General features: G+C 47.4%; 1 protein-coding gene across 1 annotated transcript; it reads right to left on the minus strand.

The window, feature by feature from the left end:
• Positions 1-3,362: 3,362 nt before the first annotated feature.
• On the minus strand, positions 3,363-10,026 carry LOC123122896 (kinesin-like protein KIN-7A). The gene is made up of 16 exons (XM_044543270.1): positions 9,776-10,026; positions 9,569-9,685; positions 8,648-8,944; positions 8,466-8,555; positions 8,284-8,384; positions 8,077-8,190; positions 7,907-7,988; positions 7,764-7,831; positions 7,605-7,664; positions 7,388-7,512; positions 6,392-6,590; positions 6,184-6,315; positions 5,990-6,079; positions 4,975-5,862; positions 4,554-4,882; positions 3,363-4,047 (listed from the first exon to the last, which is right to left on the minus strand). Exons 3-16 carry the CDS (start codon positions 8,886-8,888, stop codon positions 3,702-3,704), a joined length of 2,865 nt encoding a protein of 954 aa, XP_044399205.1. The 5' UTR covers positions 8,889-8,944; positions 9,569-9,685; positions 9,776-10,026; the 3' UTR covers positions 3,363-3,701.
• Between the last annotated feature and the right edge of the window lie 3,253 nt (positions 10,027-13,279).

The raw sequence follows: 13,279 nt of genomic DNA on the forward strand, positions 1-13,279 counted from the left end.
CCGAAGAAGGGCAAGACATCCGCGAAGAAGAACAATGTGGCGGACGGCTCCGACACCTCGAAGGCGAGGAGAAAGAAGCTTGCAGGGCATGTGACGGGCGCGGCGGCTACCGAAGCGCCGGCGAGCTCACTCGTTGAGCCGGCGGCCGACGCGCACAACGTGTTCGACGATATGTCCCAAAGGTAGAAATTTTTTCCAATTTTTCTTTTCTTGTTATTTTTTGAATGCATTCATATAGATAGCTTATTTGCATTGTTCTATATATTTTGTAGTCTCAACGATGATGCATACATGTCAACTATGGGTGTTGGCTCCAACAATTCGCATTGGTCTCAAACCAATGACATGCATTTCGAAGACCATGAGTTCGAGGTGGACGAGGATGGTGAGGACATTGTCGACGCGCCGAAAGGAAGAGCGGGCAATTACACCAACGCCGAAGACATCTTACTATGCAATACTTGGTTGCAAGTGTCGAGGGATCCATCCGTTGGAGGTGATCAAAGTAGAGATGCTTATTGAGGGCGGATGCAAGTGTCCTCATTGATGCTCCGGGAGATCACTTCGGTCCCGGTGGTCGACAATCAACAAGGATTGTCAAAAGTGGGTGGCCGCACAAAAGACGGTTGACAAGTTGAACCCAAGTGGCACCAATGAGGACGATAGAGTAAGTGGCATTTCATCCATGTTCATCATACTTGTTGTTGGTGTTTGAAGTGCTAACTTGCTTTGTTTTCATGTAGTACAACATTGCACAAAACTTGTTCAAAGGAGAGGAGAAGAGAACCAAGAAGGGGAAGATCAAGAAAGGAAGGATATTTACCTTGCCTCATTGCCATGAAGTGTTGAAGGATGATGAGAAATGGAAGAAGCGTGATGATTTGGATGATTTGGATTTGAGCAACAAACACAAGCGAACAATTGAGTTGGATGATGATGAGGAGGAGGAGGATGATGCATCAAGTGATGACGGCAAGAGAAGCCCCACACCCAACTCGGTTTCATACTCGAAGCCAAAACGACCGGATGGGTGCAAGAAAGACGCAAAAGAAAAGAAGAAGAGGAAAGGAGATGATGAGCTCAAAAATGCTATGGAAGCTATTGTGAAGGCAAGAAAAGAAGCCAACAAGGTGAGGTAAATGGCAAGGAACCAAGATGTCGCGGCCGAGGAGAGGAGGTTGGCGGCCGAGGAGAGGAAGGTGGCTTTGGAGGAGAGGAAGGTGAGCAATGAGGAGCGAACTAGATTGTTGGAATGGGAGAATCACTTGTTCTTCTTGGACACATCTATCCTCAATGAGGCGCAAAAGGAGTATGTCAATCTTGCCCGTGAAGAAGTCTTGATCCAAAAAAGAGCCATGATTCGCGCAATGGGTGGCGGTGGCCTTGGCGCCATGGGAGGCATGGGTGGCTTCGGAGGTACCGTGGGCGGCTTAGGTGCCATGGGTGGCTTTGGAGCTACCATGGAGACCATGGGAGGCATGGGTGGCTTTGGAGCACCCCCCGACGCTATGGCCGCCATGGGAGGCATGAGTTTTGCTTATCTCATGGGAGGCATGGATCCACCTCCGGCCGCCATGGGCGGAATGTCTTTCGGTGTGCCTCACACGCCTTCCCATGAAGATGCCGTTGAAGATCTTGCCAACACCGTCCGAGCTTCACGTGATGCGGTGCGCGACAGATGATGACGAGGAGGAAGAATCATCTTCGGAGGAGGAAGAATCGTCTTCCGAAGATGAGGACGAAGACAAGGACGAGGCTTGATGTGTCTTTCGTTTGTGTCATGAACTTGGTTTGCATTTTGAACTTGGTTGGATGAACTTGTGGGTATGATTTCGAACTTGTGGGCATGAACTTTTATTCATCAACTTGTTTGTGTGAAATTTATATGTCATGTTCATTGCATTTTGAATGTTTGAAATCCATTTTGTGTCCAAAATGCAATATATGCAATGCCCCGGCGAGTTGCACGCGCTGCATTTTTTGCGCGCTGCTGGAGCGGCACGCGCGCGCTGCATTTTAGCGTGGCTATTGGAGCCAGCGCTGCCGGCCGCGCAAAACCAGGCAAAGGGCGCGCGGCAAAGTAGTTTTTAGCGCGCGGCGCGTTGGGCGGCTGTTGGAGATGCTCTTAGAGCATCTATAGCCGGACTTGGCAAATCTGGCCCCTCAAACGACCGGTCACCCCTCAAAAAATGCATTTCACATCCGGATACCTTAAATTAGAAACCTCAAATCCATATTATTACATGCAACACAACGATCTTTGACGGGAGCTTCGTCCGGTTTCGCTCCCGCCCGCCCGGCGGCTGGCTTCGCCCCTCAGCCCCTCAGAGTGTTGGTCCAGTCGCCCTCAAGGCGTCGTCGTCTCCCATGCCCTACTCTTCCTCGTCGGATCCCGGAACCCATTGGGTGCCGGTGGACGTCAGATCGATGACGGATCCGTCGGGGGACGAGCCGCCGGTGTCCACCATGATGCGGTTGTGTCGCCCGGACTGATGTGCCATACGGGGCGCCGAAGAATGCGACTCCACCTCCCGCGCCCGGTGCCTTGCACGGCGGGCACGCCGTGCCATGGCCTGGTGGGACGATGGTGCGTCCCGTATATGGGCACGCCACCGGAGAGGTTACGCGCCCGCCAGCGCATTCGGACGCCAAACGGACCGCACAACCCGTGCACGGGCCTCCTCCCTGGGTGCGGCGAAGCGTAAACCGGACGACCATCTCCTCCTCGGGGCCGCATGGGATGAGCTCGAGGTCGACGGATCTGGAGGTGAAGGACTCGGATCTGCTGCCCGCCATGCCGGAGACGACCAGAAGGAGACGGAGATGAGTTTGGGTGGTGGAAGGGACTAAAGTGGCTAGGGTTTGGTTCGACGAACGGACGGGGAGGATTTTATGTGGGGTCGGGTGGGCCAGCGTGAGCCGGGTCCGACATGGCGGGTGTGCCCGGGCGCCCCCATATCCGCCCCATCTATGGGGGTGCCGATCAGCCCGGGCGTTTGAGGTGTTCGTATGGGTAAAAAAATCGTGACTAGACAATGACCGGGTGGCCCGTCCGGATGTATGAGGCGGGTTTGAGGCATCCACCTGTACATGTTCTTAATCAGACGATATTTTAGGGTTTTTTTAGCATGCCGGCCGATGTATTGGGAAGAAGTGGAAAAGCAAACAGCACAAGGGATCCGGTCCGGTGCCACAAAGTGGCACGGAAACAGCCTGGGATCCGGGCGGGCAGCAATGGTCACTGCTAATTACAGGAACAATGCTTGACAGTCCAGACCCCCCTTCGAGAAGAGACGGGCAGGCAGTACTGGTCGCACAGCGGGGCAGGCAGTATGGGACTGCACGCCATCGCCATTCGCTGATAAAATGGTCCATGCAAATTTATTTATTTTCGAGGCAAAAGGTCCATGCCAAATGCAGCGAGCGCAGCAGCTCGATGCGGCCCGGATGGGTGATATGTTTGGCCTTCCAACCTGGCAACATCTTCCCCACACCCTCGGCCTCGGGGATAGTGGCAGAACGAAGACAGAGAGACGTGGCCAAATGAATACTTTTGCATCACTTTTTATAAGCTCTCCCAAAAATTCAATATCTACACCATCCTCGAACAAGAGCAGCCATCATGTCCGGAGCATGGACACGACGAAACCTACCCTTGTTTCCCCTCACCGGCAATGGCCGGCCTGACGGAGCCGGGCAAGTCACCAGAGCTGGGCCCTCTCCCTGATCATGTTGGAAATGGGGTGCCAGCCCGCCGTGAGCCACGGCTTCTTGGCCGCCGGCGACGCGAAGTTGAGCTCGAACAGCTCCTTGCTGACGTTGCCGCCCTCGCAGAAGCCCACCAGCCGGGCCACGATGCCGGCGCTCTCCTCGACGTGCGCCTCGTCGTCCGGGTCCGTCCACAGCTTGCTCGCCAGCTGCAGCTTCCGCTGCTTCGCCTCCAGGGGCACCCGCCACTTGATGAACAGCCGCTCCCGCTCCTCCTCCGTCATCTTGGACCCCATCCGCCTCGCCAGAAACTCCCGCTCGTTCCTCAGCGCCTTGATGCTGCAATTGTGCAAAAAATTATAGTATGACATTCAGTAATGACTGACGAAACATTTTGACTTGGCCTAGTTGCATTTACATTATAGACAAGGATGTGCATATTGACTGATGGCCAACTACAACTATAAAAAAAAGACTGATGGCTAACTAGAACAGAAGTATGAACATGACGACATATGTGCCTAGTCAGAGAAAGGGTTGTGGTTGTTGAATGATGGTGAACTAGTACAGAAAGTATGCACATGACGAAATATGTGCACAATCATAGAAAAGGTTGTGGTTGTGGAATAATGGCTAACTAGCAGAGAAGTATGAACATGACGAAATCTGTGCATAATCATAGAAAAGGTTGTGGTCGTTGAATGATAGCTAACTGAAATGACTAAAGCTCATCGCAGTAGGGTTTCAACACCACCTCTCTTTTCTAGCACTCTTCAACACCTTGCTTCTAGAGTTAACCAACATAATCTGTAAAACAGAGATAAGATGACAGGCAGCATATATACCTTGAGGCTCGAGAAACTGCAAGCTCGTCACCAGGTGCAGCAGGGCTTGCATCACCGACTTCAGCCAAATGCTGCTGCAACCACAACAGTCTTCGGACTTCAACTTCGATGTATATCTGGTCTGCCGTGTCCCCCCTGAATAGCCGGTAGAACTGGGTCCTGTGTATGATCGATACATAGCAGATATCCCAAAGCTGGATAATGTGCTGCATCTGCTCCTTAAACAATCTCTCCCATGACTCAGGACCGTCTTGTAGACATCCGGCATTCTCTTGTGGATCTTCTTCCATGTCATTTGGTTTGCCTTCATTAGATTCCAACTCCAAGACCTGCAAGGACATTTCAAGGGAACTATTTTAGCAGGAAAAACAAAAATAATTCCAGGATGACCAACAAGTGAATTTGTGCGCAAGACCAAGACCTGGCAGACAAGCAGCTGCTTTTGGTACTGAAGTTTCGCCACCCGCTCCTTCAGCTCTGTCACATAATCCCTGATGTTCCTTACATTTTCTTCAGCAGCATTTTGGAACATCCTCTGCATCTTTTTCATGTTCACTGAGCCGGATCCCCTGTTGCGCGGCGCTTCATCACGCGACGATATATCTCCAGTGTCTTCACTCTTGGCGTGAGTAGCTTTTCCTGAATCCTCATGAGACGCAGTGTGACTGTCTGGAGCTCTATTCTCAACTTCTGGCTCCAAAGTTCTGGTAGAAGAGTCAGGAGAGCAAGGCGCTCGTGCTAGATTTGGTCTGTTCAGGTTGCTTACGCCCAGTGGAAGAAGCATCCTCCTCTTCTTTTTTGACGCATTGGACTTTGTGGACGACTCATTACACTGCGTGCCAGCATTTGGAAGTGACATGACCAATTTGTCAATAGACCTCTGTACATTTTCTAGTTTCGCCTCAAGTTTAGCAATGTCACTACCTTGCATATGCAGCCTGGTAATTTCATCTTTCAGATCAGACCCATTTCCTTCATCTGTAATCATCTCAACATCTCTGTTCTGAGATCTAACAGTCTGCATCTCCCTGATTTCTGCCTGAAGTTTTGCAATAGTTTCCGCTGCATCTTGGTTGCCATGTTTGTGGCACTCAACCTCCTTGTGCAATACTTCAATAGCTCGGTTCGCTTCAACCTCAAGCTGTTGCTGTAGCTGCTCGAGCTTGCGAATTTCATGCTTTAGCATAAATGGAGCAGTGGATGATTGCCTGATTGAATTCCTTATCTTGACCATTCTACTAGGCTGTAGTGACCCAGAAAATGTGAGGCACTTTCGGGCCGTTTGTGGCGACTCGAAGGAATTCCACCCCTAAAGAAAATGATGGATTTGGAAAATATTTAGTTAACAGCAGAAGAAATACGTTGATGGATTTGGAAAATATTTAGTTAACAGCAGAAGAAATATGTTCCTGATGGGAAAAAGGCAAAAATCTTACTTGCTTGTCACCCATCTTCTTTCGTAATTCTTCGAGTTGCAAACGTGCATTATCTCGTTCTTTCCTGAGTTCTTCCATTTCTATTTCCATCTGCAAGGTTCATTCTATTATATTAGAACAGTTGCAAAATTAAATACAGTGAATCCTCAAAAGGTAAAAGCAAGCATTTCATCCTTGGTCAGAGACCACCTTACCTGTCTAATTTTGCTGTCCTTCTCCATTATGAGGATCTCAGACGGGGAGGCATGGTCGGCAGTTCTTTGTCCTGCTTGCAGCCTAGCAACTTCCATTTGAAGCTGCTTCACAAGTTGCTTGTCAGATATAACCTGTATGGACAATGAAACAGTAAGTTGGTTTCCATAACCAAGGGTGTGAAAAAACCCTCATAGTCACAGCTCTTACCATATTAACTTTTGCAGTATTTGTGACCTCCTTGGCACAGGTTGCAAAGAATAAAGTATTTCTAGATTGTTCTACGTATGTCAGGGCTGGGCTCATGGTACAGATGATGGCTGTTCTTGCATTCCCACCCAAAGAAAGTTGCAAAATGCGTGTTAGCTTCGAATCCCGATATGGTATGTGTCCACTTCTTTTCTCGGAGCTGCAATCCAAATTTATAATTGAGAATCCTCAAATAAATAATAATTGGTCTGTTTGAAGTTCCAACAAGGATGAAATTTTCCTCAGGTATAACCAAAGAATGTACAGAGTACTAATTATTTGCATCAATGATAGTTTATGCAAATTTGGAGCATCTTTTAGATATTTGACAGGTTCACTAGAAAAATACATGGAGGGGCAAACTGAACTTAATGCAGTGACCATATCATTTTGTTGGTTATCTAAGTATTTACCATGGTTCATGCTGCTAATCTGTGAGATATTCTAATTTAGAATGTGTCTACACTGATATAAATTATTAAATGTACAATGAGAACAAAAAATTGTAGGTAACATAAATGAATTGAATTGAGTGAAATAACCATCTAGTAATAGTTTAATATGATGAGTTTTAGTTTAATATGATGAGTTTTACCACCCTGCAATATAACAAAACTACTGTTTATTAGTCATCAATAGTTTGAACTTTCAGTCATTTAGCCAACAGACCCAAGTATCTATTACTATGAGATGTTTAACAAAAGAGGAATTTTTCATGTACACAAAATGACTCGCTCAAAATTGTTGGGATTGGCCAAACTAGAGGTGCATAATAACATCTTTCACTTCATAAAATGCCTTTGTAAAAATATGTTCATTAGTAGCTAGAGTTAAGACTATAGAAATAGTGCACCCAAGTAATTTGGGAACTAGTTTCCAAATGAATGCAGAGAAAAAGCTATTAAAGCCATCTGGACCAAATTTCCTATGTAGAAGTGCCTTTACAAATAATCAGACCTTAGCTTCCGGATGACTTTAGTCAAAGTCAACAAACTGCGATTTATGTGGGATCCTTCTTTCAATCTTGCACCAATTGCTTGTGTCTGTGCAGCCCGTTCGCTTCCAGCAAGGTCAACAAAATTCTACAAACAAAGCAAAAACCAATTGTTACGACCATGGACAACGAAAATCGTCATACCATATGCCAAAATTAAAAGTAGGACAGTATGCTTACTAGACTGGCAACAAAAGATTTGACACAGCCTGATACCTCACGGAGCTTACTCTCCACTGTCTGCATAGAGATATATACACAAAAGAAACATTACTTCTTTGCTCAATACATTTTTCTTTGAAAGGTCGAATGTAAACCGGAAATGTTTTTCTCATATACCAGCTTAATGATTTGGTGGGAGCGTGAGCTAGCGTCATTTAGTGCAGTCTCCCCAACTTGCCTTTGTTCTGCAGTTATTTGGTAGATCAGTAACAAAATATCACATAATTAACAGTACATATTTCTTCACAAATAGTAATAACCTTCACAAATGCTGATTAGATGCCTCAGATGTTCTTTGTCCTTGGCAACCTGTTCATCCAACTTATCCACAATGGGTCCCTTCTGTGAAACCAAAATATGTTTTTACAAGATCATTACATCATGAAGGGGAATTTCTTAAGGAGACAGTGTATTGATTGAGCCAACAAACCTCAGGATCATCTAACAGCCGAAGGGAACCAGAGCCAGGTTTTAAAAGATCCTTCACGTCCTCATTGTAGATTTCCATAGCAGATATCTTGATAGTAAATTCCCTCTCGGGGGTCTAAGCAATAGACAAAAGCCAGAAATGGTTATGTCTTACAAACCTGTAGCAGTCTTTACAGACTTGTTGTTTCAGAAGATGCACAAAACTCACATTTTCTATGTGCTTGTATAAATCACTAACAGCACTCTCTGTCACACCTCTCATGGTAAATGTCTTGCCACTGCTAGTCTGACCATAGGCAAAAATAGTGGCTGCAAAACAAAGATAAGAAAAAGGTCATTTACAGATGATCATTCCACTAGCACCAGTCTTGAAAGTAAGCACTAATCTACCATTAATGCCTGTCAATGCAGACATGGCAACATCCTTAGCTCCATCTTCATAAACCAGATCCGTCTGACAACTCTGCCCAAACACCTTATCTGCAAGGCATACATAGGCATTAATTAGTCAAAGAGAAGATCACTTCTTTCATGACAACATAATCCATTGATCTGATCTCTGGACATTGTACCAAAAGTGTAAGAGGTGGGTGCAGCCCGGTCCTGTGGGGGACCCTTGTATAGAATTGTCTGGCTATCAGCACATTCCCACACAACCTGATCCTTCATGGCTAGCTCCTTCTTGCTCAATGGTCGCACCCTAACCGTGACAAATATTTTCTCCTCCTTGGACTTGGAGCTACCACCAGGGGTAAGGGTTGGTGCACGCTCAATCTTTGACATAGGGGTGCTTGGTGGCCTTGATGCAGCCATGTCTTTTAGTTCTTGTTGGTGTACAAAGTCCTACGATCTGAACTGCAGCCAGAAGGCTGGGAAACAAGAAGTCAGCCTTAACTCTTGCGGAAAGGCACAGTGGTAATTATCAGGTTCAATTTTCTGAAGAGTAATACGGATATAAAATGAAGTAAGAGCTACAACGATCAGCCATCAAAAACACTAATACTGACAATGTGGGAAACAATTTCAAAGAATGCAGGATATGGTGCTTACTACGATCTGCACAGTTAGGTGCCTCTGGTTGCTGGTCAATCCAATAAACAGTCATTAAGTTCCAACGACAGAAATAAATAAGCGTATCAGATTTTACTTCACCATTTATGACGAATATTACACGGCTATCTGGCCAGCAACGACCCCAAATTTCGAATCATCAATCCCTGCATTTCCTCTAGCTGGTTAAATGGCCCTCTAATCCAACTTCCACTGAACAATACGAGCACAAATCCGGATGCAAACTAATTTCCTGATAGACATGTGGTAGCTGCATTCGCGCGGGTCAGGATCAGATGCCACAGTTTCCTATTCCAAACTACGGTCACTAAGCACGCCCCAAAAATAACAGGAATCATCGACACCGGCCGAACTCTCGTAAATCCAAAAGCATCTCAAACGCTGGTAAGTGGGTTACCGGAGAGCCCAACGCAATCGCTTACCGAAACCGGGCTGGCGAGCTTGGGTATGCTGCTGAAGCCCTCAATTCCCCCGGAAACAGAAGCTGCTATCAGTCGGCAGTCCGCGCCGCGCAGGCAGCAAGCAAAATCCGGAACAGACTGCAGACAGGGAAGGGGCTGGGTCAGCGTAAGCGAAACGACGGAAACGAAACTGCAGGAGCAATCCAGGCGGGGGTTAGGGTTCGTCACCAGAAGACTGAAGTCGGCCCAATCTCGGAGGGATCTCCGCGCCCGCGGCGCGCGCCGGTCGCTGCCCGGCGAGCGAGGCGGGGGAGGAGAGCGCCGGCCGCGGGCGGAATTCCTCGGAGGAGGCGGAGGCGGAGGTGGATCGGGAGGCGCGCTCGCGGGGAGACCGGAGAGGGCGCCCTCGCTCGCTGGATGACGCCGTGGCGAATGGGGGAGGGGAGAGGACGAAGGAGGAGAGAACTCGTGCGAGCGGAGCGGGCGGGGGTAAGTGAGGCCGGCGGGGCCGCAACGGCTAGTTCAGATTTGGAAAGGCGTTACCGGAAGCCCCCCGCAACTCGCTGCGAAGTGGGCCACGGTAGGCCCGCAATGGCGCCTGGACCTACGTGTCGGTGAGCGGAGTTTTATGGTAGGTTTTGGTTTCAGGTGCTTCGTGCTACGGGGAGCTGTCTAGGGCCGCTAGCCGCCACCGGTAGGCTACACGGGCGTGCGCTCGGGAATCGGGACGGCTGTGACTTTGAATTTCAATTTGAACAAAATTTGCATTAATATAATCGACTTGATATCCGTGCTGGATTCCAGCGCGAGCTGCTCTGTATCCAGCAGCAACGTTTGGGCGACGGCCTTCGTCGCCTTTCCCCTCCTGCGTCGTCCCACCTAACCCATCATTTCAGTTCGGACGTGTTTTCTTCCGCAAACCGAAAATAAATGTGGGATGTTTTACGGACGTCCGGATCGCTGCTACGCCCGCTTCTAACCGCCCTGACCCATCCAAACACCCTCACTCCACCATTCCGCGTTTTCCATCCCACGTGCCGTGCCGCATTGATGCTCGCGATTTGACCGGACGGGAGGGCGACGCACGCAACGCGACGTCTCACTGGCGGCATTGAAACAGTGCGCCGGCCAAGAGAGCACCGCCCCCTGCTCGCGCAACTAAACGCACCTCCTCGCCGCATTCAAACGGCCGCAGATTGCTCGCCTTCCTCCATTAAAATCCGCGCGTGTGCCAAGGAACCTAATCCGGTCACACGTTGGTTCGCGAGCCGTCCATCGTTAAACACAACGCCGGTTGGCTCCGACCGTCTCCCCGTTATTTAAACGATGCCAGACGCCTGATACGTCCATTTTGCATCATGTTTTCCTACTGTTATTTATAGTGTTTTTTATCATTATACACTTTGTGGAGCAATTCTAATGCCTTTTCTCTCTTAATATGCAAGGTTTACATGAAGAGGGAGATTGTCAGCAGCTGGAATTCTGGACCTGAAAAAGCTACTTCAGAGATACCTATTCTGCACATCTTCAAATTACCTAAAATTTTACGAGATTTATTTTGGAATGAATGAAAAATATTCGAGAAAAGAAGTGCCAGAGGGGGCCACCCAGGTGCCCACTAGGCACCAGGGCGCGCCTGGGGTCCATGGCCAGCCTCCAGTACCCATATTCTGCTTATAAGTCCATTTGCCCTAAAAAAATGGGGAGAGGACTTTCAGGACGGAGCGCCGCCGACTCGAGGCGGAACTTGGGCAGGACAACTTTTGCTCTCCAGCGGAGCGATTCCGCCGGCGATACTTCCCTCCGGGGGGGGGGGGGTCGAAGCCATCGTCACCAACAACGCTCTCATCGTGGGAGGATCAATCTTCATAACTCAAATATTCACATCCGCGATCAGATCGTAGAAATTTATTTTCTTATTACGACGATTCTCCACTTCATTCTGAAATTCTTTGAACTTTTCAAATGTTTCATACTTGTGCTTCATCAAGTAGATATATCCATACCTACTCAAATCACCTGTGAATGTCAGAAAATAATTATACTCACCGCGTGCGTCAACACTCATCGGACCGCATACATCGGTATGTATTATTTCCAATAAGTCATTAGCTCGCTTCATTGTTCCGGAGAACAGGGTTTTAGTCATCTTACCCATGAGGCATGGTTCGCAAGTATCAAATGATTCATAATCAAGTGATTCCAAAAGTCCATCCACATGGAGTTTCTTCATGCGCTTTACACCAATATGACTTAAACGGCAGTGCCACAAGTACGTTGCACTATCATTATTAACTTTGCATCTTTTGGCATAAATATTATGAATATGTGTATTACCATGATCGAGATTCAACAAAAATAGACCATTCACTAAGGGTGCATGACTATAAAAGATGTTACTCATATAAATAGAACAACCATTATTCTCTGACATAAATGAATAACCGTCTCACAATAAACAAGATCCAGATATAATGTTCATGCTCAACGCTGGCACCAAATAACAATTATTGAGGTCCAAAACTAATCCCGAAGGTAGATGTAGAGGTAGCGTGCCGACGACGATCACATCAACCTTGGAACCATTTCCGACCCACATCGTCACCTCGTCCTTAGCCAATCTTCGTTTATTCAGCAGCTCCTATTTCGAGTTACAAATATGAGCAACCGAACCAATATCAAATACCCAGACGCTACTATGACCATTAGTAAGGAACACATCAATAACATGTATATCAAATATACCTTTGTTCACTTTGCCATCCTTCTTATCTACCAAGTACTTGGGGTAGTTCTGCTTCCAGTGACCATTTCCCTTGCAGTAGAAGCACTCAGTTTCAGGCTTGGATCCAGCTTTGGGCTTCTTCATGGGAGCGGCAACTTGCTTTGCATTCTTCTTGAAGTTCCCTTTCTTTCCCTTGCCTTTTTTCTTTAAACTGGTGGTCTTGTTAACCATCAACACTTGATGATCTTTCTTGATTTCTACCTCTGCGGCCTTAAGCATCGCGAAGAGCTCGGAAATTGTTTTCTCCATCCCTTGCATATTATAGTTCATCATGAAGCCTTTCTAGCTTGGTGGCAGTGACTGAAGAACTCTACCAATAACACTCTCAGCTGGAAGATCAATTCCCAGCTGAGTCAAGTGGTTGTGGTACCCAGACATTCTGAGTATGTGTTCACTGGCAGAACTGTCCTCCTCCATCTTACAGCTAAAGAACTTGTTGGAGACTTCATATCTCTCAACCCGGGCATTAGCTTCAAATATCAACTTCAGCTCTTGGAACATCTCACATGCTCCTTGGCATTCAAAACGCTTTTGAAGTCCCGGTTCCAAGCCGTAAAGCATGGCACACTGAACTATCGAGTAGTCATCAGGTCGAGCCTGCCAGATGTTCACAACGTCTGCATCAGCTCCTGCAGCAGGTCTGTCACCTAGCGGTGCATCAAGGACATAATTCTTCTGTGCAGAAATGACGATAATCCTCAAATTACGGGCCCAGTCCGAGTAGTTTCTACCATCATCTTTCAACTTAGCTTTCTCTAGGAACGCATTAAAATTCAAGGGAACGGTAGCATGGGCCATTGAACTACAACATAGATTTGCAAAAACTGTTAAGACTAAGTTCATGATAAATTTTAGTTCAAATAATCAAATTACTAATGAACTCCCACTTAAATCAACATCCCTCAAGTTGTCTAAGTGATACATGATCCAAATCAACTAACCCATGT

Source organism: Triticum aestivum, chromosome 5D (assembly GCF_018294505.1).
Source record: "Triticum aestivum cultivar Chinese Spring chromosome 5D, IWGSC CS RefSeq v2.1, whole genome shotgun sequence".
NCBI lineage: Eukaryota > Viridiplantae > Streptophyta > Magnoliopsida > Poales > Poaceae > Triticum > Triticum aestivum.

Coding starts and splice junctions, on each gene's coding strand:
- LOC123122896 (XM_044543270.1), bottom strand. CDS start 8,888: ATGGCTGCATCAAGGCCACCAAGCACCCCTATGTCAAAGATTGAGCGT. Junction 7,832..7,906: donor TCTAATCAGCATTTGTGAAG/GTTATTACTATT, acceptor AAATAACTGCAG/AACAAAGGCAAGTTGGGGAG. Junction 4,883..4,974: donor AGCAGCTGCTTGTCTGCCAG/GTCTTGGTCTTG, acceptor ATGTCCTTGCAG/GTCTTGGAGTTGGAATCTAA.